We start from the raw sequence: 22,784 nt of genomic DNA, 5'->3' as shown, positions 1-22,784 counted from the left end.
CACATCCCTCACCAGGACCAGGTTCAGGCTGCACGCTCTCCCCGGCACCCCACAAGTCTGGTCCGGGTGGACCACCGTACCCATAACCCTCCCCAACCTACGGGTCAGGACCTTGGACAGGATCTTCACGTCCGCTGTCAGGACCGTGATAGGGCGCCAATTTGCCAGCTGTTCCCTGCACCCTTTCTTAAAAATGAGGGAGACCAGCCCGGCCCGCATTGAGGCTGGCAGCACCCCCCCGCTAAAACAGTCCCCAAACACCCCCACCAAGTCCTGCCCCACCAGATCCCAAAAGGACCTGTAAAATTCCACCGGGAGGCCATCGCCCCCCGGCGCCCGGCCCAGCCTCAGAGACCTCATCGCCTCCTCGGCCTCCCCCTCCGTAATGCCCGCCTCCAAGGCCTGCCGGTCCTCCGCCGACAGCCTTGACTCTAGCCCCCCCAAGAACCTGTCCGCCAGGGCCTCGTCCCTCTCCCGCTCGCTGAAGAGGTCCTGATAGTACTCCCTGGCGGCCTCCAAAATCTCCTCCTCCCCTGTAACCCGCCCCCCAGGCCCCTGCAGGGCCTCTATAGCGCACCGCTCCTGCCTTGTGCGCACCTCGGCGAAAAACGCCTTGGACGGGGTCTCGCCCGACAGGCACCCCCTCACACCCGACCCCACCAAAAGGGCCTTGGCCTCCGCCATAAAAAAATTGTCTAGCCTACCGCGCAGGACTGCCGCCCGAGCGCGGCCCGCCGGTGAAGCCAGCTCCCCCGCCCACCACATCCTCCTCAGTTCCGCCGCCCACTCATTAGCCTCCCCCCTCTTCTCCTGCGCCCGCTCCCTCCCCCATGTGCGGCAAAAACTCCCGATCCGGGCCTTGACTCCCTCCCACCACTCGCCCAAGGAGTCGAATAGCCCCTTCATACTCCTCCACCCCACATACAGCTGCCGAAAGGCCTGGCAGAAGGCCGCCTCCTCTAGGAACCCGACATTAAACCGCCAGGCCCCCCGGCCGCGCCCCCTCCCCACCCCCGGCAGCACCACCTCCACCCCCACCACGCAATGGTCAGACAGCCAGACCGGCTCAACCCGGAAGTCCCGGACCCCCAGCACCTTGGGGACAAAGATATAGTCCAGGCGTGACTCGTCCCCCCTCGAGTTACTCCAGGTCACCCCTGCCGACCCATCCCCGGCCGCCCTAAAACAGTCCTGTAACAGGAAGTCCTGTAACAAAGAACCCAAATCCCCCCCCGGAGCTCTCTCTAGGGACACATTAAAATCCCCCCCCAGAACCACAACCCTCCCCGTATAAAGGAGCGGGGCCACCTTCTGGAGGAAACCCCGCCGCTCCCCCACAGCACTTGGTGCGTACACATTAATGAGCCGCAGCGCGGCCCCCCTCCACCTTGCATCCACCACCAACACCCTCCCCGGCACAGGCTCCCACACAGAGTCCAAAAAAAAATCCCACCCTCTAAACAAAATACCCACCCCATCTGCATGCACATTCCCACCCCCCCACACAGAAGGACCCCATGTCCACCCCGCTTTAAACATCTTAACATCCCCCGGACCCCCCACATGGCACTCTTGCACAAACATCACATTAAAACCCCTGTCCCCGGCAGCCGCGAAAACCGCCGCCCTCCGCAGTGGCATCCGCATTCCCCGAACGTTCAGGGACTCCACCCGGAGACATGCCATCATACAAAAACCCACACACCCCGCACCCCCCCTCCCCCCTCCCCACACACAATACCCAACCCAACACAACCCCAAAGAGTCCACAGCCCCACCGTCCACCTTAACACACAAGTCCACATCAGCATCATGAGTCACCATGAGGGCTGCCCTCCACTCCCCCCCCCCCGGGATCACCCTCAGCCACGGCGGGCTGCAAGGGATGCGGGAGCTTACCCTCCGACTGTGGCACCGAAGCGTCCAGGATCCGGGCGGCCAAAAGGTCCCCCCGCGGGGCCGGCCCGGCCTTCCTCTCCAACGTCCCACTGTAGAGCCCCGGGCTGGAGACCTCATCCTCTCCCCCCGGGGGGGGGGAGCCCGATGACAACGACTCCCCCGACCCCGAAGACTCCGATGAGGCAGAGGCCTGCCCGGGCGACGCCGACCCCTCCACGCAGCACACCACAACGGGCGAGGAGCCATCCGACTGCACCTCCGCCGGGCCCGCTCCATCCTGGGGACCGTCTCTCGCCACCACCTTGTACGGCTGCTCCTCCTCCGAATCTCCATGCGGCCGCTTGCCCCCGCGGGGCCCCTGCCCACTGCCGTCGCACGAGGCGTCGTCCTCCCGGCCCTCTACTTCCTCCGCCCAGTCCGAAATAGGACTATCACCTATGGACCCGGAAAACAAAGTGCTGAGCGCGGGCGCCGCCCCCTCAGCAGCCACCAGGGGGAGCTCCGGCGATGCCAGAGGGCCATGTGCTCCGTCGGTTAGCTCGGCATCTAGCCCGATGCTAACAGGCTCCACGACCTCCTCCTGCTCCTGGTAAGTCCCAACGCTTGGTCGCACGGCACCTTCCGCCTCCTCGACCAGTTCCTCACCCCCACAGCCCGCAGGACCCTGCAGGACCGACGCATAGGTCCGCGGCCTCACCGGGCAGCCACGAAAAAGGTGCTCCAAGCTGCCACACAGGGAGCACCTCTTCGGTGCGGTGCACGCCGACGACACGTGGCCTTCCTCCTGGCAGAAACGACACCGCTGTCCTGAACAGGCAGCCTTCTCGTGGCCTTGGCCCCCGCACCGCCGACAGTAGACGAGCTGCCCAGGGTACGTCAAATAACCCCGGTCCGGTCCAAGCGAGAAACTGCCGGGGGGGTGCAAGAACTCACCCAGCCTCGTGGTGTCCATCCGGAGCCGGACTGCGTACCGCCTCTTCCCGAGCCAGAAGCCGAACTGGTCACATATCTTCGTCCCGCCCCTCACCTCCTCTACCTGGGTCCTTAGGAACGCCTCGACATCCTCGTCCGGGACGAAAGGGTTGTACAGGTGGATTGTCAGCGGTATGAACTCCTGTTGAAACAGGGGCACCAGCCGCAACCCCTGGAGCGCCGGCAGGTCCTCCTTCGCCCTCCACTCCTCCTGAAAACTCCGACACTTCCGCAGATCAAAAAAAGATAAATCAAAAAAACCTTGGCTCACCACCGGCTGGACGCAGAAAACCTCCCTAGGACTCAGGCCAAACGTCTCCCGAAGAATCACCGAGGTGATGAAGAACTGCCTAAACCTATCCCGAACTGCCGCTGCTGCATCCTTAGTAAGCTCGATCCTGACCGTATTTTTTAGTCGCACCTTAAAGGCCGACACCGTCGCTCTCTCCTTTTCCATGCTCGAAGATTTGTACGAGATGAAGAGAAACCCGAGCGATGGCTGCCACAGGGCACGCCGGACGGAGAGCATGAACGGCGCCGGTCGTGGACGTGAGGGTGACTCCAAGGCGTTGCCCAGTGGCAACAAGACTGCAGTATCAACATCCCCTTTAAATTTAAATGTGTAAAAAAAAAAAAAAAAAAAAAAAAAAAAAAAAAAAAAAGAGTAAAAGGGCGGGAAAACCCAAAAGGGGCCGAAAAGGGAGGTGGCGCGGTTGGCCAAAACACCTGGCAAGGACTCCTGCTGCTGCGTCTGCTCTGCTAAGGAGGATTTCATCACAGTCAGTCAGTCAGTCAGTCAGTCAGTCAGTCAGTCAGTTCCACTGGGTTGGTTCTTTTCTTACACAGTCAAAGGAATGTGCACCGTTCCCGGAGTCGCTGCAATACCGGGTCGATGCGTGGAGCGGACGGAGCAAGCCCCTCTTCCGTCTCCCTGTTCCAAAAATCAGATTAATATATGGTCCTCGGGTAGAGGACGTATCAGATATTAAACTGATAAGAACAGATACTACACTTGATCTTAGCCAAAAGGCCGAGAAGCGATACCCCACAACTGCACGGGGTGCGGCGGCCCCTCTAGCGACGCCCCCCGCGCTCACATGGTTACGGGGGGAGGCGGGGCCAGCAAAAGCGGACCGCCGCCGCCGCCGCCGCCGCAAAACAAAACACCACGACGCTTGACTTTGGACAGGCAGGTGCAGCTCCGCCGAAGCAGAGCTTCCAAAAATACCGTAAACTCGGGGCAGTTCCCCTCCACGGAAATCTTTAGTAAAAGGCGAAAGATTTGTACGAGATGAAGAGAAACCCGAGCGATGGCTGCCACAGGGCACGCCGGACGGAGAGCATGAACGGCGCCGGTCGTGGACGTGAGGGTGACTCCAAGGCGTTGCCCAGTGGCAACAAGACTGCAGTATCAACATCCCCTTTAAATTTAAATGTGTAAAAAAAAAAAAAAAAAAAAAAAAAAAAAAAAAAAAAAAAAAAAAAAAAAAAAAAAAGAGTAAAAGGGCGGGAAAACCCAAAAGGGGCCGAAAAGGGAGGTGGCGCGGTTGGCCAAAACACCTGGCAAGGACTCCTGCTGCTGCGTCTGCTCTGCTAAGGAGGATTTCATCACAGTCAGTCAGTCAGTCAGTCAGTCAGTCAGTCAGTCAGTTCCACTGGGTTGGTTCTTTTCTTACACAGTCAAAGGAATGTGCACCGTTCCCGGAGTCGCTGCAATACCGGGTCGATGCGTGGAGCGGACGGAGCAAGCCCCTCTTCCGTCTCCCTGTTCCAAAAATCAGATTAATATATGGTCCTCGGGTAGAGGACGTATCAGATATTAAACTGATAAGAACAGATACTACACTTGATCTTAGCCAAAAGGCCGAGAAGCGATACCCCACAACTGCACGGGGTGCGGCGGCCCCTCTAGCGACGCCCCCCGCGCTCACATGGTTACGGGGGGAGGCGGGGCCAGCAAAAGCGGACCGCCGCCGCCGCCGCCGCCGCAAAACAAAACACCACGACGCTTGACTTTGGACAGGCAGGTGCAGCTCCGCCGAAGCAGAGCTTCCAAAAATACCGTAAACTCGGGGCAGTTCCCCTCCACGGAAATCTTTAGTAAAAGGCGAAAGATTTGTACGAGATGAAGAGAAACCCGAGCGATGGCTGCCACAGGGCACGCCGGACGGAGAGCATGAACGGCGCCGGTCGTGGACGTGAGGGTGACTCCAAGGCGTTGCCCAGTGGCAACAAGACTGCAGTATCAACATCCCCTTTAAATTTAAATGTGTAAAAAAAAAAAAAAAAAAAAAAAAAAAAAAAAAAAAAAAAAGAGTAAAAGGGCGGGAAAACCCAAAAGGGGCCGAAAAGGGAGGTGGCGCGGTTGGCCAAAACACCTGGCAAGGACTCCTGCTGCTGCGTCTGCTCTGCTAAGGAGGATTTCATCACAGTCAGTCAGTCAGTCAGTCAGTCAGTCAGTCAGTCAGTTCCACTGGGTTGGTTCTTTTCTTACACAGTCAAAGGAATGTGCACCGTTCCCGGAGTCGCTGCAATACCGGGTCGATGCGTGGAGCGGACGGAGCAAGCCCCTCTTCCGTCTCCCTGTTCCAAAAATCAGATTAATATATGGTCCTCGGGTAGAGGACGTATCAGATATTAAACTGATAAGAACAGATACTACACTTGATCTTAGCCAAAAGGCCGAGAAGCGATACCCCACAACTGCACGGGGTGCGGCGGCCCCTCTAGCGACGCCCCCCGCGCTCACATGGTTACGGGGGGAGGCGGGGCCAGCAAAAGCGGACCGCCGCCGCCGCCGCCGCCGCAAAACAAAACACCACGACGCTTGACTTTGGACAGGCAGGTGCAGCTCCGCCGAAGCAGAGCTTCCAAAAATACCGTAAACTCGGGGCAGTTCCCCTCCACGGAAATCTTTAGTAAAAGGCGAAAGATTTGTACGAGATGAAGAGAAACCCGAGCGATGGCTGCCACAGGGCACGCCGGACGGAGAGCATGAACGGCGCCGGTCGTGGACGTGAGGGTGACTCCAAGGCGTTGCCCAGTGGCAACAAGACTGCAGTATCAACATCCCCTTTAAATTTAAATGTGTAAAAAAAAAAAAAAAAAAAAAAAAAAAAAAAAAAAAAAAAAAAAAAAAAAAAAAGAGTAAAAGGGCGGGAAAACCCAAAAGGGGCCGAAAAGGGAGGTGGCGCGGTTGGCCAAAACACCTGGCAAGGACTCCTGCTGCTGCGTCTGCTCTGCTAAGGAGGATTTCATCACAGTCAGTCAGTCAGTCAGTCAGTCAGTTCCACTGGGTTGGTTCTTTTCTTACACAGTCAAAGGAATGTGCACCGTTCCCGGAGTCGCTGCAATACCGGGTCGATGCGTGGAGCGGACGGAGCAAGCCCCTCTTCCGTCTCCCTGTTCCAAAAATCAGATTAATATATGGTCCTCGGGTAGAGGACGTATCAGATATTAAACTGATAAGAACAGATTTCCTTTGGAAAACTTTTATTGTCACAAACTCATGTTTTTGCATTACATTTTGATTTGTTTTGTTACATTTCATGGATTTTCTTTGTGGTACATTTTCATTTTTCTTTCATCATTTCATCACATTATCATCACATCACATGGTTTTCATTCTTTTCACATTTTGCATTTTCATTTCACATTTTACATTTTCATAATTTTTCACAGCACATTTTTACAAAAATAAAATCATTTGTCTATAAAAGCCATTTTTGTTTTAAAACTGTGTCTGTGTGTGCAAAGTCCATGTGTGTGTTTAAAAGTTCATGTTTGTGTAAAAGGATGTTAAAAGTCCACGCTTTTAAAAGAGTTCCAAATGTAATAAAATGCAATAAGAGTCAATTAAAAGGTCTCCGTTGTGCCAGACCGGGGTGAGCCACTAACAAGAGGCTCCACCCCGCTCTCCAGAAGAGCGAGGCAAGCGCGGATGCGCCCAGTGGAGGTCCTCCCCTCCGCCCGCTGCTCCGTCCCGTGATGGTGATAGTGGGGGTGCGTCGGCGGGAGCCAGCAGCCGTGGGGGGCGGGAACCTTCTGTTAGTGACCCCGGCCCCCTCCTCCGAATGGCGACGTGCGGCGCCTCCTGCCGCGTAGATGTCACCAGCCGCCGTAGCGCTGGCAGGGGCACCGTCACGCGCTTCCCCACCAGCAGGTTGCGGGAGGTCCACAGTGCGGCTTTTATGCAGTTTAGGGTGAGCCAGAGCGCGGCGAAGTCGGCGGCTGGGATGGTGGTAGCGCCCTGGCCCACCCCGCTGACCACTAGATGGTAGCTTGGGGGGACCTCCCCTGCTGGCAGGCTCGGGCATTGCAGGGGGCCGGTATCGGTCCACAGGTCCCTCGCCACGCCGCACTCCCAGAGCAGGTGCCGCACGGTCTCAGGTTGGCCGCATCCTGGCCGCGGGCAGGTGTTGGTTCTGGCCATGCCCCGGGAGTGCATCACGGCTCTGACCGGGAGGACCTCATGGAGCGCCATCCACGCCAGGTCCTTCAGCTTGTTCTGGAGGGCGGGGTGGGCAGCGTTCCTCCAAGCCTGCTTGGCCTCACTGAGTGTGAGGCCGGGAACGGGGCTCACTGCTTCCCGGTCCTGCACAAGGGAGACAAGAGATTTTGCTTTTGTTAAAATGGTGACATCCTGCCCCTCTAAGTCAAATCTCATTAAAAACTTTTTGATAAAAACATATTGAGGGGGCAGGTTAAAAGCAACTGGACGTTTAAGATCAGTATTTAAAATTTTCAGTTTTCTCAGGTACGACCCCATCCAGAACCGGGCCAGGGCTGTTGTCTTGCTGTCTCCGGATGGGGCCGTCGCGTATCTGATGTGGAGGGCGGTGAAATGGGCTCCTAAAAACAGGTGGGGGTCTGGGAGGCCCTTTCCTCCGTTCTCAGGTCTTTTCTTCAGGACCTCCCTCCTTAGTCTTTCCCACTTGGACCCCCACATGAAATAAAACACCGCTCTCTCCACACCTAAAAGAAAGCTCCTGGGGGGGCTGAAAACAGAACACAGTAATAAAAACAAAGGTAAGATAACTGCTTTAAAAATTAAAACCTTACCTTCAAACGTCAACTGTCTTAGCCCCCAGAACCCCAGTCGTTGTCTCACTTTCCCTAACGCGTCAGTCCAGTTGCCCCGTCCGCCACCCTCATTGTCAAATTTAATACCTAAAATCCTTATGTCCGTCTGTTTAAAATCTACTGCCAGATCTGGTCTTACGTCACCCCACGGCCCAAAGAGCTGGGCCTCGGACTTGCCCCTGTTGAGCTTGGCGCCCGAGGCCCTTCCGTACCAGTCAGTCAAGTCGAGTGCTCTTTGGGCCGATAAAAAGTCATTTAATAAAAGGGTCACGTCGTCCATGTAAAGTGCGCAAGTCGCAGTCAGTCCACCTGGCAAGTCCAGTCCTTTGATCCATTTGTCCTTTCTCAATATCTGTGCCAGCGGCTCGATGCACGCAACGAACAGGAGTGGGGATAAAGGACACCCCTGGCGGACGCCAGAGCGAATATTTATCGCATTGGTTAGGTGCCCATTTACTCGAATTTTGCTGTTGATGTCTTTATACAGCAATCCCACCCACTTTAAAAACCTCCCTGGAAAACCCATTTTTTGCAGTACCTTTAAAAGGTACTGGTGCGAGACCCGATCAAAAGCTTTCTCAAAATCTAAATTTAGCACTAAAAGCCTAATATTTCTGTCTCTCGCAAAACAGATGGCGTCTCGGACCAGCACTAGGCTGTCCGTGATCCTCCTTCCAGGGACGGCACAGACTTGATCCGGGTGGATCACGTCCTCTAAAACAGTCGACATGCGTAAAGCTAAAAGTCTGCTAAAAAGTTTACAATCACAGTTTAAAAGCGTTATGGGTCTCCAGTTTTTAAGGTCAGTCCTGTCGCCTTTTTTATATAGTAAAGAAACTATCCCTGATCTAAAGCTGTCTGGAAGTCTGTCAAGTTCTTCAAATTCTTTAAAAACAGTCAGCATGTCGTTGGCTAAAATGTCATAAAAGGTAACATAAAATTCCACGGGGAGCCCATCCTCTCCCGGGCATTTTTCTGTTTTAAAACCTTTAAGACATTTTAAAAGCTCAACCAATGTAAAATCCTCTGTTAAAACTTGTTGACTGTTAAGAGTTTTATTTAAAAACTCTAAAACTTCCTCCATCACCTCCTCATGCACCTCTTTCTCTGCGTACAGGTCTTGATAAAACAGTTGTATAATTTCTAAAATCCCCTCTGTGCAATTTTCTTCCCTCCCATCATTTTTTAACTTCATTATCCCACCCCCTCTTGATATTATTTTCTTAAAAAAGTACCTGGTGCATTTTTCTCCTTCTTCTGTTTCTCTTTCTTTGCTTCTTAAAATTGTTCCTTTACTTTTGAATTCGGCTAAAACTGACATTTCTTTTCTTACCTTCTTGATTTCTTCATTAAAATCAAAACCCATGTTTAAAAGGTTAAAATACCTCTGTAGTCTCTTTTGCAGCCCCAACATGCACCTCCTCTCTCTCTCTCTTTTGTCTCTACCTTTAATCTTAAAAAAAGTCTTGGTCTTTCCCTTCACCATCTCCCACCATTGTGCACGTGTATCGAAAAAGTCTTGGAGGGTCTGCCAGAGGCTGAACTGCTCCCTGTATTCTCTGACTATCTCCTCATCCTGTAACAGGGAACAGTTTAGCCTCCACAGCCCTCCACCTACCGTCACACCTGTGGGGAGTGAAAGGGTGCAGGAGAGCATGCAGTGATCGGAAAAGAACATAGGGGACAATGTAGCATCCGTGGGCGGGCAGTCTCTTGTTAAAACATAGTCGATACGGGAGGCTCGGGCGCCGTCACCACTGTGCCAGGTGAAGCCCTCCTCCCGTGGATGCACTTTTCTGTAGCAGTCGACTAAATTAAAATCCCTAACTATATTCTTTAAAAGTACAGATGTCTTATCTACCTTAAAATCTTCCCCTACATTCTTTCTATCCTGTCTGCTTAAAACACAATTAAAATCCCCTCCGACCACTAGGGGAGCCCTCCCTAGCATGTGGGGCTGCAGCTCTTCTAAAAAGTCATGTCGGTCGTGTTTATCATTAAAACCATACACATTGAGAACATTAAAATCCCTGTCTAAAACAGTCAAGTGGGTTAAAAGGGCCCGCCCGGGTCTCACCACCGTGCTGCCCTTCACCGAGATGTGTGGATTCTTGATCAAGATGGCGACCCCGTCCGCTCTGTTAAAATTGGACCCGCTCCACACGGAGGGTCCCGGGGTCCACATCTGTTCCCACTTGCTGTAATTGTTTAAAAAAGGCAAGGAGCACTCTTGCAGCAGAAATATATCTGCATTCAGAGTGCTCAACAGGGATAAAATGCTCTGAGCTCTCACTAGAGTCTTCACACTTCTTACATTGATTGTTGAGATTGTGAGACTCATGAGCAGTATGATAAAAATGAACACGACAGAGTTAAAACACTACAGAGACATGTTTTTAAAACAAGTGGAGATCAACCGGGGTTGATCTCCTGTGACACCTGCTCCTCCTTTATGACCATTGAATCTGGTCCAGAAGGGTCACTGGTGTCTCCAGCGTCGGGCTCGGCAGAGAAAAACTCTTGCGTTGCCCTTGGCGTGGATGCTCTGAGCGCCATCCGCATAAAAGACACTTCACGTCCACCGGGCCACAGTCGATTCAGATCTTCCGAAGAGGAACTATCTGAAGACAGTATCACCCGGTTTTTCTTCTCTGTCATTTCTGACAGAGGAGATTCTAAAGGTCTCTTATGCTGCGCATTGGGGAGTGAAGCAGGTGCTTCAGCCCCCTCAGAGGCCACACTCACCTCCTCAGCGGTTTCGGGAGGCGGGGCTTCCTTTTCTCCTTCAGGCTCCTCCTCCGCCTGCTCCATCTCCTTTCCCAGCTGGGAGGGTGTGGCCTCCAATCCGTGCTCTGACTCTGCCTGGGTGTTAGCTTTGCTCGTAGCCGCCCGGCTAGTCCCTGAAGCTGGCTGGAGGTTTCCCTCCAAAACTTCAGGGACCACCCCTTCCTCCATTTCGTCCTTCTCTTCCTGTTCTTGTTCTGGGCCATGCGGCCGGGCGGCCATGGCGGCCATTTTGGTAGCCTTTAGCTTGTTGGCAAAAGAGCTAGGGCAATCTCTGTAGAGATGGGATGAAACTCCACAGAGATTACACTTTCTGCCATTTGTGCAATCTTCGAAAAGATGCCCAATTTCTCTACACTTCCTGCATACAATTTCCTGGCACGCTTCGGCAAGATGCCCAAGCTGGCCGCATTTGCGACACAGCTTAGGCATCCCTTGGTAATGAATGTAGCCCCGGTTCTCTCCCAACACAATCATAGACGGAATCTGACGGAGGCCTAGGTAACTGCTCGGGTCTTCCCATTGTTTAATGGGAACTCTCCACGAGCAGTTCCAAATGCCGTCCTCGTCCAAAACCTTAACTGGTGGGCTACGAACCGCGCAAAATCTAGCCAGCCATGTGCTAATGTCTTCCCCAGTCACAGTTTCATTGAACATTCTAACAATCACCACTTTTTGTGAATTGTCCGAAAGTTTCTCAACTTCAAACATGGAGAGCTGGTCTTTACAAGTAACAAACCGTTGCCAAAAACTATTAAGCAGTGAAGCCGAGCGAAAGCTAACATCAAATCCTTTGTTCCCAGGCAGAGTCACCAAACAATTCAGTTCACTAGCATTAAAACCAAGCATTTGTTGGACACACTTTCTTGAAAAGTCCAGTCTGGACATCTCCATAAGTCTTCCATTTCTTGACACAAAATTAAAACGTACGCTGTGGTGCCTCCTCATGCCAGCACGAGCAGCCGACATGGTGGAGGCACCACCAGCCTAAACCTAAACTAAAACCACTAAAACTATAAATACTTAAGACAATAAATTAACTAAAAAGCTATGCTAAAAGGCTAGGCTAAAACAAGCTAAAAACCACACAATAAAAAGGAGCTAAACAGCGCTTACCTGGGCCTGGTGTTTTTGAAAGGAACTCCAAAGGAAAAGGCAGCTGCTTAGACCTGTTAAAAAGGACAAAAAACACAAAACAGTACAAAAAACAAAACGAAAAAACAGTAATTTTAAGACAGAAAAAACACACAAACCAATATAACTCCCGGATGAGAGTGTCCAAACCACCACAAGGTAAGGACCGCCTTCCTCTCACCGCGAGTCGACCGCTGTCTTAGCCAAAAGGCCGAGAAGCGATACCCCACAACTGCACGGGGTGCGGCGGCCCCTCTAGCGACGCCCCCCGCGCTCACATGGTTACGGGGGGAGGCGGGGCCAGCAAAAGCGGACCGCCGCCGCCGCCGCCGCCGCAAAACAAAACACCACGACGCTTGACTTTGGACAGGCAGGTGCAGCTCCGCCGAAGCAGAGCTTCCAAAAATACCGTAAACTCGGGGCAGTTCCCCTCCACGGAAATCTTTAGTAAAAGGCGAAAGATTTGTACGAGATGAAGAGAAACCCGAGCGATGGCTGCCACAGGGCACGCCGGACGGAGAGCATGAACGGCGCCGGTCGTGGACGTGAGGGTGACTCCAAGGCGTTGCCCAGTGGCAACAAGACTGCAGTATCAACATCCCCTTTAAATTTAAATGTGTAAAAAAAAAAAAAAAAAAAAAAAAAAAAAAAAAAAAAAAAAAAAAAAAAAAAAAAAAAGAGTAAAAGGGCGGGAAAACCCAAAAGGGGCCGAAAAGGGAGGTGGCGCGGTTGGCCAAAACACCTGGCAAGGACTCCTGCTGCTGCGTCTGCTCTGCTAAGGAGGATTTCATCACAGTCAGTCAGTCAGTCAGTCAGTCAGTCAGTCAGTCAGTTCCACTGGGTTGGTTCTTTTCTTACACAGTCAAAGGAATGTGCACCGTTCCCGGAGTCGCTGCAATACCGGGTCGATGCGTGGAGCGGACGGAGCAAGCCCCTCTTCCGTCTCCCTGTTCCAAAAATCAGATTAATATATGGTCCTCGGGTAGAGGACGTATCAGATATTAAACTGATAAGAACAGATTTTTTTTTTTTTTTTTTTTTTTTTTTTTTTTTTTTTTTTTTTTTATTATTCACATAAGCCATAACAGACCACATAGGAAGACACTTGGCGTGCCATGCCACCACCACAGAGGGTGCTGGTCCTATGCGGCACAGAGGTCCCACCAGCCTTGAAAAACAAACACACAGAAGATACATATAACACACAAAAGATACTGAAAGAAGTGAAGACTAGACTAGAGGCTGTGGTAAAATGGGCACGCAGGCCCCAAGGAACCAGGTACATACATGAGCTCGGGCACACAGGCCCCGCCAAAAACAACAAACAACATGTCAAGACACACACAAACCCCCCCCCCAATTCCCACACAGATAAACAAAACTCCCTACAAACATGGGCATTATACACTCAACCCCATCAACCAAACGCTCCCCCAACCTCAACTCCATCTTTAATCCTCCCCCCAAAACCACCCAACATGCACTTCCCCACTAGTCCATGCCCATAGTCCGCTTCAAACTGTCCACGTCCCATCCAGCAATCTGCGCAGGAGGGGGGCGACTCCCCCGTCCTGCGGTCCGCCTCTCCGTCACCGACTCCACCGAATCCATCGACTCCTCCAACTCCAGCTCCTCCGACTCGCCCGTAGTCCCCATCTCAGCCACCAGGGGCAGGGAGCGTCCGAAGGCCGCCACCCCCTCCCCCGGCCGCTGACGCCGCACCGGAGCACTCGCCGGACCTCCACCCTCCAGGGGGCGCTTCCCAGACACCATCGCCAACTCCGCCATCTCCTCTTCCTGGGAGGCTGTTGCCTCCGCCCAGCTCGACGCCCCGACCCTCTCCGTGGCCACGCCCGGCCTGCCCTTCGACCCCGCCGACCCTCCGACCTCTGGGCGGCCATCTTGGCTGCCATGCGGCCTAGCGGTAGCCGTAGCCACCAGGCAGCCACCATGCGGTCCCGCTCCAGCTCCTCCAGCCGATACTGCAGCTCCCGTCACTCCACTCGCACCAGCCACCGCTCCCGCTCCTCCAGCAGATACTGCAGCTCCCTTCACTCCGCTCGCACCAGCCGTCACCGGTCCCGTCGGCCTCCTCTCCAGCGCACCAGTCATCAGAGGAGCCCCTGCGGGGGAAGCAGAAACCCCCCCACCACCAGATAGCCCCAAAACCGCTCCCGCATAGCTCTGTCTCTTAGGGCACCTCAGAAAGAGGTGATCCTTGGCCCCACACAATGAACACTCCCTTCTCTCCCCACAGTCCTTCACCACATGCCCCACCACCCCACAACGCACACACCGCTGCGCAACACATTCACTCCTCAAGTGCCCCTCTTCCCCACATCCCCAACAAACAGTCGGCAAGTCTGGTAAAAACACCCTCCCACGATCCGTCCCCAGAGCAAACAAATGCGGGGGCCGCAGCTGGCGACCCTCCGCAGAGATACGAAAACGCACACTGTACCTCCACTTTCCAGTCCAAAATCCATTGGCATCCACGATCTTCTCCCCTTGTGACACCACGCTGCAATACCGGAACAGGAACCCCTGCACGTCCTGCACCAACACGTGCGGGTTAAACACCTGCACCACCACCGTGTTGACCGAGTTCCACTCCATGCGCCTGATCCCTCTGACCCGTTCGTCACCATTCCCCTTCCCGTAGGCAACGCGCAGGTCCTCCTCCGTCCTGAAGGTGACATCATACCACCCCACCGCCGGGTAGTCCTGCAGACACAGCACCTCAGCTCCCGATAATCCCAGCACACCCTTGAGAATAACCTCTCCAAATCCCGCCCGGTCCAACTCTGCCCTCCTCGCCTCCGGGATCAGGTACCGGATAGCCTGCCTCGGTATCCCCTTCACCTCGGCCCACTTGTCCGCCATCGCCGCCTCGGGTAATCCTCGTGTGTAAGAACAGATACTACACTTGATCTTAGCCAAAAGGCCGAGAAGCGATACCCCACAACTGCACGGGGTGCGGCGGCCCCTCTAGCGACGCCCCCCGCGCTCACATGGTTACGGGGGGAGGCGGGGCCAGCAAAAGCGGACCGCCGCCGCCGCCGCCGCCGCAAAACAAAACACCACGACGCTTGACTTTGGACAGGCAGGTGCAGCTCCGCCGAAGCAGAGCTTCCAAAAATACCGTAAACTCGGGGCAGTTCCCCTCCACGGAAATCTTTAGTAAAAGGCGAAAGATTTGTACGAGATGAAGAGAAACCCGAGCGATGGCTGCCACAGGGCACGCCGGACGGAGAGCATGAACGGCGCCGGTCGTGGACGTGAGGGTGACTCCAAGGCGTTGCCCAGTGGCAACAAGACTGCAGTATCAACATCCCCTTTAAATTTAAATGTGTAAAAAAAAAAAAAAAAAAAAAAAAAAAAAAAAAAAAAAAAAGAGTAAAAGGGCGGGAAAACCCAAAAGGGGCCGAAAAGGGAGGTGGCGCGGTTGGCCAAAACACCTGGCAAGGACTCCTGCTGCTGCGTCTGCTCTGCTAAGGAGGATTTCATCACAGTCAGTCAGTCAGTCAGTCAGTCAGTCAGTCAGTCAGTTCCACTGGGTTGGTTCTTTTCTTACACAGTCAAAGGAATGTGCACCGTTCCCGGAGTCGCTGCAATACCGGGTCGATGCGTGGAGCGGACGGAGCAAGCCCCTCTTCCGTCTCCCTGTTCCAAAAATCAGATTAATATATGGTCCTCGGGTAGAGGACGTATCAGATATTAAACTGATAAGAACAGATACTACACTTGATCTTAGCCAAAAGGCCGAGAAGCGATACCCCACAACTGCACGGGGTGCGGCGGCCCCTCTAGCGACGCCCCCCGCGCTCACATGGTTACGGGGGGAGGCGGGGCCAGCAAAAGCGGACCGCCGCCGCCGCCGCCGCCGCAAAACAAAACACCACGACGCTTGACTTTGGACAGGCAGGTGCAGCTCCGCCGAAGCAGAGCTTCCAAAAATACCGTAAACTCGGGGCAGTTCCCCTCCACGGAAATCTTTAGTAAAAGGCGAAAGATTTGTACGAGATGAAGAGAAACCCGAGCGATGGCTGCCACAGGGCACGCCGGACGGAGAGCATGAACGGCGCCGGTCGTGGACGTGAGGGTGACTCCAAGGCGTTGCCCAGTGGCAACAAGACTGCAGTATCAACATCCCCTTTAAATTTAAATGTGTAAAAAAAAAAAAAAAAAAAAAAAAAAAAAAAAAAAAAAAAAAAAAAAAAAAAAAAAAAAAAAAGAGTAAAAGGGCGGGAAAACCCAAAAGGGGCCGAAAAGGGAGGTGGCGCGGTTGGCCAAAACACCTGGCAAGGACTCCTGCTGCTGCGTCTGCTCTGCTAAGGAGGATTTCATCACAGTCAGTCAGTCAGTCAGTCAGTCAGTCAGTCAGTCAGTTCCACTGGGTTGGTTCTTTTCTTACACAGTCAAAGGAATGTGCACCGTTCCCGGAGTCGCTGCAATACCGGGTCGATGCGTGGAGCGGACGGAGCAAGCCCCTCTTCCGTCTCCCTGTTCCAAAAATCAGATTAATATATGGTCCTCGGGTAGAGGACGTATCAGATATTAAACTGATAAGAACAGATACTACACTTGATCTTAGCCAAAAGGCCGAGAAGCGATACCCCACAACTGCACGGGGTGCGGCGGCCCCTCTAGCGACGCCCCCCGCGCTCACATGGTTACGGGGGGAGGCGGGGCCAGCAAAAGCGGACCGCCGCCGCCGCCGCCGCCGCAAAACAAAACACCACGACGCTTGACTTTGGACAGGCAGGTGCAGCTCCGCCGAAGCAGAGCTTCCAAAAATACCGTAAACTCGGGGCAGTTCCCCTCCACGGAAATCTTTAGTAAAAGGCGAAAGATTTGTACGAGATGAAGAGAAACCCGAGCGATGGCTGCCACAGGGCACGCCGGACGGAGAGCATGAACGGCGCCGGTCGTGGACGTGAGGGTGACTCCAAGGCGTTGCCCAGTGGCAACAAGACTGCAGTATCAACATCCCCTTTAAATTTAAATGTGTAAAAAAAAAAAAAAAAAAAAAAAAAAAAAAAAGAGTAAAAGGGCGGGAAAACCCAAAAGGGGCCGAAAAGGGAGGTGGCGCGGTTGGCCAAAACACCTGGCAAGGACTCCTGCTGCTGCGTCTGCTCTGCTAAGGAGGATTTCATCACAGTCAGTCAGTCAGTCAGTCAGTCAGTTCCACTGGGTTGGTTCTTTTCTTACACAGTCAAAGGAATGTGCACCGTTCCCGGAGTCGCTGCAATACCGGGTCGATGCGTGGAGCGGACGGAGCAAGCCCCTCTTCCGTCTCCCTGTTCCAAAAATCAGATTAATATATGGTCCTCGGGTAGAGGACGTATCAGATATTAAACTGATAAGAACAGATACTACACTTGATCTTAGCCAAAAGGCCGAGAAGCGATACCCCACAACTGCACGGGGTGCGGCGGCCCCTCTAGCGACGCCCCCCGCGCTCACATGGTTACGGGGGGAGGCGGGGCCAGCAAAAGCGGACCGCCGCCGCCGCCGCCGCCGCAAAACAAAACACCACGACGCTTGACTTTGGACAGGCAGGTGCAGCTCCGCCGAAGCAGAGCTTCCAAAAATACCGTAAACTCGGGGCAGTTCCCCTCCACGGAAATCTTTAGTAAAAGGCGAAAGATTTGTACGAGATGAAGAGAAACCCGAGCGATGGCTGCCACAGGGCACGCCGGACGGAGAGCATGAACGGCGCCGGTCGTGGACGTGAGGGTGACTCCAAGGCGTTGCCCAGTGGCAACAAGACTGCAGTATCAACATCCCCTTTAAATTTAAATGTGTAAAAAAAAAAAAAAAAAAAAAAAAAAAAAAAAAAAAAAAAAAAAAAAAAAAAAAAAAGAGTAAAAGGGCGGGAAAACCCAAAAGGGGCCGAAAAGGGAGGTGGCGCGGTTGGCCAAAACACCTGGCAAGGACTCCTGCTGCTGCGTCTGCTCTGCTAAGGAGGATTTCATCACAGTCAGTCAGTCAGTCAGTCAGTCAGTCAGTCAGTCAGTTCCACTGGGTTGGTTCTTTTCTTACACAGTCAAAGGAATGTGCACCGTTCCCGGAGTCGCTGCAATACCGGGTCGATGCGTGGAGCGGACGGAGCAAGCCCCTCTTCCGTCTCCCTGTTCCAAAAATCAGATTAATATATGGTCCTCGGGTAGAGGACGTATCAGATATTAAACTGATAAGAACAGATTTTTTTTATATTGAAGTTTATTCATACCAAATCATAATCATTATCAAATCATAGTTACAGCCAGAACAAGAAGAACACAGAAAGCACAGAAAGAGAAAAAGAGAAAAAAGAAAGGCTGCAACATACGGGCACAAACGCCCCATAGAAAAGAACTCGGGCACACAGGCCCAGCCAAAAACAAACCCCATAACTCAATCCCAACCCACCCGCACACAAACATCCCTAATCCTCCCCACACACCATAAAACACCCGCACTTACACAATCCCACCACCCACAACCCACTAGTCCATGCCCATAGTCCGCTTCAAGCTGTCCACATCCCACCCAGCAAGCTGGGCAGGAGGGGGGCGACTCCCCCGTCCTACGGTCCGCCTCTCCGTCACCGACTCCACCAAATCCGCCGACTCGTCCGACTCCAGCTCCACCACACCGCCCGTAGTTCCCGACTCCGCCACCAGGGGCAGGGAGCGATCAAAGGCCGCCACCCCCTCCCCCGGCCGCTGACGCCGCACGGGAGCACTCTCCGGACCTCCGCCCTCCAGGGGGCGCTTCCCCGACACCATCGCCAACTCCGCCATCTCCTCTTCCTGGGAAGCCGTTGCCTCCGCCCAGCTCAGCACCCCGACACTCTCCATAGCCACGCCCGGCCTGCCCTTCGACCCCGCCGACCCTCCGACCTCTGGGCGGCCATCTTGGCTGCCATGCGGCCTAGCGGTAGCCGTAGCCACCAGGCTGCCTCCATGCGGCCCAGCTCCCACTCCACCAGCCGATCCTGCAGCTCCCGTTCCTCCGCTCGTGCCCACCGCCGGCGGTCCCGTCGGCCTCCTCTCCAGCACGCCCGTCACCAGAGGAGCCCCTGCGGGGGAAACAGAAACCCCCCCACCACCAGTTCTCCCCACCACCGCTCCTGCGTAACTCTGTCTCTTCGGACACCTCAAAAAGAGGTGATCCTTAGACCCGCACAAGGAACACTCCCTTCTCTCCCCACAGTCCTTCACCACGTGCCCCACCACCCCACAACGCACACACCGCTGCGCCACACATTCGCTTCTCAAATGCCCCTCTTCCCCACATCCCCAACAAACAGTAGGTAAGTCCGGTAAAAACACCCTCCCACGGTCTGTCCCCAGCGCAAACAAATGTGGAGGCCGCAGCTGGCGGCCCTCCCCAGAGAAGCGAAACCGCACACTATACCTCCATTTGCCCGTCCAAAATCCGTTGCCGTCTGTGACCTTCTCCCCCGGTGACACTGCGCTACAGTACCGGCTAAGGAACCCCCGGACGTCCAGCTCCAACGCGTGCGGGTTGAACATCTGTACGATGACCACGTTGGCTGCACTCCACACCACGCGCTTAATCCCCTGGATCCGTGCGTCTCCTTTCCCCTTTCCAAACGCCACGCGCAGGTCCTCCTCCGTCCTAAACGTGACGTCGTGCCGCCCCAACGCCGGGTAATCCTGCAAACAGAGCACGTCCGCTCCCGTCAGCCCCAACACGCCTTTGAGAATGACTTCTCCAAAACCAGCCCGATCCAGCTCCGCCCTCCTCGCCTCCGGGATAAGGTACCGGATTGCATGCCTCGGTATCCCCTTAGTAACTTCCGTCAGGTCCGCCATCGCTGTCTCGGGTAATCCTTGCTGATAAGAACAGATACTACACTTGATCTTAGCCAAAAGGCCGAGAAGCGATACCCCACAACTGCACGGGGTGCGGCGGCCCCTCTAGCGACGCCCCCCGCGCTCACATGGTTACGGGGGGAGGCGGGGCCAGCAAAAGCGGACCGCCGCCGCCGCCGCCGCCGCAAAACAAAACACCACGACGCTTGACTTTGGACAGGCAGGTGCAGCTCCGCCGAAGCAGAGCTTCCAAAAATACCGTAAACTCGGGGCAGTTCCCCTCCACGGAAATCTTTAGTAAAAGGCGAAAGATTTGTACGAGATGAAGAGAAACCCGAGCGATGGCTGCCACAGGGCACGCCGGACGGAGAGCATGAACGGCGCCGGTCGTGGACGTGAGGGTGACTCCAAGGCGTTGCCCAGTGGCAACAAGACTGCAGTATCAACATCCCCTTTAAATTTAAATGTGTAAAAAAAAAAAAAAAAAAAAAAAAAAAAAAAAAAAAAAAAAAAAAAAAAAAAAAAAAGAGTAAAAGGGCGGGAAAACCCAAAAGGGGCCGAAAAGGGAGGTGGCGCGGTTGGCCAAAACACCTGGCAAGGACTCCTGCTGCTGCGTCTGCTCTGCTAAGGAGGATTTCATCACAGTCAGTCAGTCAGTCAGTCAGTCAGTTCCACTGGGTTGGTTCTTTTCTTACACAGTCAAAGGAATGTGCACCGTTCCCGGAGTCGCTGCAATACCGGGTCGATGCGTGGAGCGGACGGAGCAAGCCCCTCTTCCGTCTCCCTGTTCCAAAAATCAGATTAATATATGGTCCTCGGGTAGAGGACGTATCAGATATTAAACTGATAAGAACAGATACTACACTTGATCTTAGCCAAAAGGCCGAGAAGCGATACCCCACAACTGCACGGGGTGCGGCGGCCCCTCTAGCGACGCCCCCCGCGCTCACATGGTTACGGGGGGAGGCGGGGCCAGCAAAAGCGGACCGCCGCCGCCGCCGCCGCCGCAAAACAAAACACCACGACGCTTGACTTTGGACAGGCAGGTGCAGCTCCGCCGAAGCAGAGCTTCCAAAAATACCGTAAACTCGGGGCAGTTCCCCTCCACGGAAATCTTTAGTAAAAGGCGAAAGATTTGTACGAGATGAAGAGAAACCCGAGCGATGGCTGCCACAGGGCACGCCGGACGGAGAGCATGAACGGCGCCGGTCGTGGACGTGAGGGTGACTCCAAGGCGTTGCCCAGTGGCAACAAGACTGCAGTATCAACATCCCCTTTAAATTTAAATGTGTAAAAAAAAAAAAAAAAAAAAAAAAAAAAAAAAAAAAAAAAGAGTAAAAGGGCGGGAAAACCCAAAAGGGGCCGAAAAGGGAGGTGGCGCGGTTGGCCAAAACACCTGGCAAGGACTCCTGCTGCTGCGTCTGCTCTGCTAAGGAGGATTTCATCACAGTCAGTCAGTCAGTCAGTCAGTCAGTCAGTCAGTCAGTTCCACTGGGTTGGTTCTTTTCTTACACAGTCAAAGGAATGTGCACCGTTCCCGGAGTCGCTGCAATACCGGGTCGATGCGTGGAGCGGACGGAGCAAGCCCCTCTTCCGTCTCCCTGTTCCAAAAATCAGATTAATATATGGTCCTCGGGTAGAGGACGTATCAGATATTAAACTGATAAGAACAGATACTACACTTGATCTTAGCCAAAAGGCCGAGAAGCGATACCCCACAACTGCACGGGGTGCGGCGGCCCCTCTAGCGACGCCCCCCGCGCTCACATGGTTACGGGGGGAGGCGGGGCCAGCAAAAGCGGACCGCCGCCGCCGCCGCCGCCGCAAAACAAAACACCACGACGCTTGACTTTGGACAGGCAGGTGCAGCTCCGCCGAAGCAGAGCTTCCAAAAATACCGTAAACTCGGGGCAGTTCCCCTCCACGGAAATCTTTAGTAAAAGGCGAAAGATTTGTACGAGATGAAGAGAAACCCGAGCGATGGCTGCCACAGGGCACGCCGGACGGAGAGCATGAACGGCGCCGGTCGTGGACGTGAGGGTGACTCCAAGGCGTTGCCCAGTGGCAACAAGACTGCAGTATCAACATCCCCTTTAAATTTAAATGTGTAAAAAAAAAAAAAAAAAAAAAAAAAAAAAAAAAAAAAAAAAAAAAAAAAAAAAAAAAGAGTAAAAGGGCGGGAAAACCCAAAAGGGGCCGAAAAGGGAGGTGGCGCGGTTGGCCAAAACACCTGGCAAGGACTCCTGCTGCTGCGTCTGCTCTGCTAAGGAGGATTTCATCACAGTCAGTCAGTCAGTCAGTCAGTCAGTCAGTCAGTCAGTTCCACTGGGTTGGTTCTTTTCTTACACAGTCAAAGGAATGTGCACCGTTCCCGGAGTCGCTGCAATACCGGGTCGATGCGTGGAGCGGACGGAGCAAGCCCCTCTTCCGTCTCCCTGTTCCAAAAATCAGATTAATATATGGTCCTCGGGTAGAGGACGTATCAGATATTAAACTGATAAGAACAGATACTACACTTGATCTTAGCCAAAAGGCCGAGAAGCGATACCCCACAACTGCACGGGGTGCGGCGGCCCCTCTAGCGACGCCCCCCGCGCTCACATGGTTACGGGGGGAGGCGGGGCCAGCAAAAGCGGACCGCCGCCGCCGCCGCCGCCGCAAAACAAAACACCACGACGCTTGACTTTGGACAGGCAGGTGCAGCTCCGCCGAAGCAGAGCTTCCAAAAATACCGTAAACTCGGGGCAGTTCCCCTCCACGGAAATCTTTAGTAAAAGGCGAAAGATTTGTACGAGATGAAGAGAAACCCGAGCGATGGCTGCCACAGGGCACGCCGGACGGAGAGCATGAACGGCGCCGGTCGTGGACGTGAGGGTGACTCCAAGGCGTTGCCCAGTGGCAACAAGACTGCAGTATCAACATCCCCTTTAAATTTAAATGTGTAAAAAAAAAAAAAAAAAAAAAAAAAAAAAAAAAAAAAAGAGTAAAAGGGCGGGAAAACCCAAAAGGGGCCGAAAAGGGAGGTGGCGCGGTTGGCCAAAACACCTGGCAAGGACTCCTGCTGCTGCGTCTGCTCTGCTAAGGAGG

General features: G+C 53.9%; 1 protein-coding gene, 21 non-coding genes and 5 pseudogenes across 22 annotated transcripts; all 27 read right to left on the bottom strand.

The window, feature by feature from the left end:
- Window positions 1–3,722: 3,722 nt before the first annotated feature.
- On the bottom strand, window positions 3,723–3,913 carry LOC121682806. The gene has a single exon (XR_006022654.1). It is a non-coding gene; the product is annotated as a U2 spliceosomal RNA (small nuclear RNA).
- A 155-nt stretch (window positions 3,914–4,068) lies between these two features.
- LOC121680880 lies at window positions 4,069–4,182 on the bottom strand. The gene has a single exon (XR_006021851.1). It is a non-coding gene; the product is annotated as a U5 spliceosomal RNA (small nuclear RNA).
- Window positions 4,183–4,556: 374 nt separating this feature from the next.
- On the bottom strand, window positions 4,557–4,747 carry LOC121682795. The gene has a single exon (XR_006022653.1). It is a non-coding gene; the product is annotated as a U2 spliceosomal RNA (small nuclear RNA).
- A 155-nt stretch (window positions 4,748–4,902) lies between these two features.
- Window positions 4,903–5,016, bottom strand: LOC121680871. The gene has a single exon (XR_006021848.1). It is a non-coding gene; the product is annotated as a U5 spliceosomal RNA (small nuclear RNA).
- A 358-nt stretch (window positions 5,017–5,374) lies between these two features.
- On the bottom strand, window positions 5,375–5,565 carry LOC121682784. Its single transcript, XR_006022652.1, has one exon. It is a non-coding gene; the product is annotated as a U2 spliceosomal RNA (small nuclear RNA).
- Window positions 5,566–5,720: 155 nt separating this feature from the next.
- On the bottom strand, window positions 5,721–5,834 carry LOC121680866. The gene has a single exon (XR_006021847.1). It is a non-coding gene; the product is annotated as a U5 spliceosomal RNA (small nuclear RNA).
- Window positions 5,835–6,193: 359 nt separating this feature from the next.
- LOC121683731 lies at window positions 6,194–6,364 on the bottom strand (annotated as a pseudogene).
- A 399-nt stretch (window positions 6,365–6,763) lies between these two features.
- On the bottom strand, window positions 6,764–10,401 carry LOC121707630. The gene is made up of 2 exons (XM_042090360.1): window positions 10,031–10,401; window positions 6,764–7,868 (listed from the first exon to the last, which is right to left on the bottom strand). The coding sequence occupies exon 2, from the start codon at window positions 7,817–7,819 to the stop codon at window positions 6,764–6,766; it is 1,056 nt and encodes a 351-aa protein (XP_041946294.1). The 5' UTR covers window positions 7,820–7,868; window positions 10,031–10,401.
- Window positions 10,402–12,249: 1,848 nt separating this feature from the next.
- Window positions 12,250–12,363, bottom strand: LOC121680864. The gene has a single exon (XR_006021846.1). It is a non-coding gene; the product is annotated as a U5 spliceosomal RNA (small nuclear RNA).
- Window positions 12,364–12,738: 375 nt separating this feature from the next.
- Window positions 12,739–12,954, bottom strand: LOC121684260 (annotated as a pseudogene).
- Window positions 12,955–14,760: 1,806 nt separating this feature from the next.
- Window positions 14,761–14,827, bottom strand: LOC121684688 (annotated as a pseudogene).
- A 155-nt stretch (window positions 14,828–14,982) lies between these two features.
- On the bottom strand, window positions 14,983–15,096 carry LOC121680862. Its single transcript, XR_006021843.1, has one exon. It is a non-coding gene; the product is annotated as a U5 spliceosomal RNA (small nuclear RNA).
- Window positions 15,097–15,454: 358 nt separating this feature from the next.
- On the bottom strand, window positions 15,455–15,645 carry LOC121682773. The gene has a single exon (XR_006022651.1). It is a non-coding gene; the product is annotated as a U2 spliceosomal RNA (small nuclear RNA).
- A 155-nt stretch (window positions 15,646–15,800) lies between these two features.
- On the bottom strand, window positions 15,801–15,914 carry LOC121680857. Its single transcript, XR_006021842.1, has one exon. It is a non-coding gene; the product is annotated as a U5 spliceosomal RNA (small nuclear RNA).
- Window positions 15,915–16,294: 380 nt separating this feature from the next.
- On the bottom strand, window positions 16,295–16,485 carry LOC121682762. Its single transcript, XR_006022650.1, has one exon. It is a non-coding gene; the product is annotated as a U2 spliceosomal RNA (small nuclear RNA).
- A 155-nt stretch (window positions 16,486–16,640) lies between these two features.
- On the bottom strand, window positions 16,641–16,754 carry LOC121680851. The gene has a single exon (XR_006021841.1). It is a non-coding gene; the product is annotated as a U5 spliceosomal RNA (small nuclear RNA).
- A 337-nt stretch (window positions 16,755–17,091) lies between these two features.
- Window positions 17,092–17,282, bottom strand: LOC121682751. Its single transcript, XR_006022649.1, has one exon. It is a non-coding gene; the product is annotated as a U2 spliceosomal RNA (small nuclear RNA).
- Window positions 17,283–17,437: 155 nt separating this feature from the next.
- Window positions 17,438–17,551, bottom strand: LOC121680845. Its single transcript, XR_006021840.1, has one exon. It is a non-coding gene; the product is annotated as a U5 spliceosomal RNA (small nuclear RNA).
- A 374-nt stretch (window positions 17,552–17,925) lies between these two features.
- Window positions 17,926–18,100, bottom strand: LOC121683916 (annotated as a pseudogene).
- A 1,538-nt stretch (window positions 18,101–19,638) lies between these two features.
- Window positions 19,639–19,770, bottom strand: LOC121684404 (annotated as a pseudogene).
- Window positions 19,771–19,925: 155 nt separating this feature from the next.
- LOC121680837 lies at window positions 19,926–20,039 on the bottom strand. Its single transcript, XR_006021839.1, has one exon. It is a non-coding gene; the product is annotated as a U5 spliceosomal RNA (small nuclear RNA).
- Window positions 20,040–20,401: 362 nt separating this feature from the next.
- On the bottom strand, window positions 20,402–20,592 carry LOC121682740. The gene has a single exon (XR_006022648.1). It is a non-coding gene; the product is annotated as a U2 spliceosomal RNA (small nuclear RNA).
- A 155-nt stretch (window positions 20,593–20,747) lies between these two features.
- On the bottom strand, window positions 20,748–20,861 carry LOC121680831. Its single transcript, XR_006021838.1, has one exon. It is a non-coding gene; the product is annotated as a U5 spliceosomal RNA (small nuclear RNA).
- Window positions 20,862–21,218: 357 nt separating this feature from the next.
- Window positions 21,219–21,409, bottom strand: LOC121682728. The gene has a single exon (XR_006022647.1). It is a non-coding gene; the product is annotated as a U2 spliceosomal RNA (small nuclear RNA).
- A 155-nt stretch (window positions 21,410–21,564) lies between these two features.
- On the bottom strand, window positions 21,565–21,678 carry LOC121680827. Its single transcript, XR_006021836.1, has one exon. It is a non-coding gene; the product is annotated as a U5 spliceosomal RNA (small nuclear RNA).
- Window positions 21,679–22,052: 374 nt separating this feature from the next.
- Window positions 22,053–22,243, bottom strand: LOC121682706. The gene has a single exon (XR_006022645.1). It is a non-coding gene; the product is annotated as a U2 spliceosomal RNA (small nuclear RNA).
- A 155-nt stretch (window positions 22,244–22,398) lies between these two features.
- LOC121680815 lies at window positions 22,399–22,512 on the bottom strand. Its single transcript, XR_006021831.1, has one exon. It is a non-coding gene; the product is annotated as a U5 spliceosomal RNA (small nuclear RNA).
- Window positions 22,513–22,784: the final 272 nt, after the last annotated feature.

The sequence above is a fragment of the Alosa sapidissima genome, chromosome 1, assembly GCF_018492685.1.
Source record: "Alosa sapidissima isolate fAloSap1 chromosome 1, fAloSap1.pri, whole genome shotgun sequence".
In the NCBI taxonomy this organism is placed as follows: domain Eukaryota; kingdom Metazoa; phylum Chordata; class Actinopteri; order Clupeiformes; family Clupeidae; genus Alosa; species Alosa sapidissima.
This window is presented reverse-complemented; position numbering and strand designations above follow the sequence as displayed.

Excerpts from the sequence above, each read along its gene's own strand:
- LOC121707630 (XM_042090360.1), bottom strand. The coding sequence starts at position 7,819 with ATGTGGGGGTCCAAGTGGGAAAGACTAAGGAGGGAGGTCCTGAAGAAA.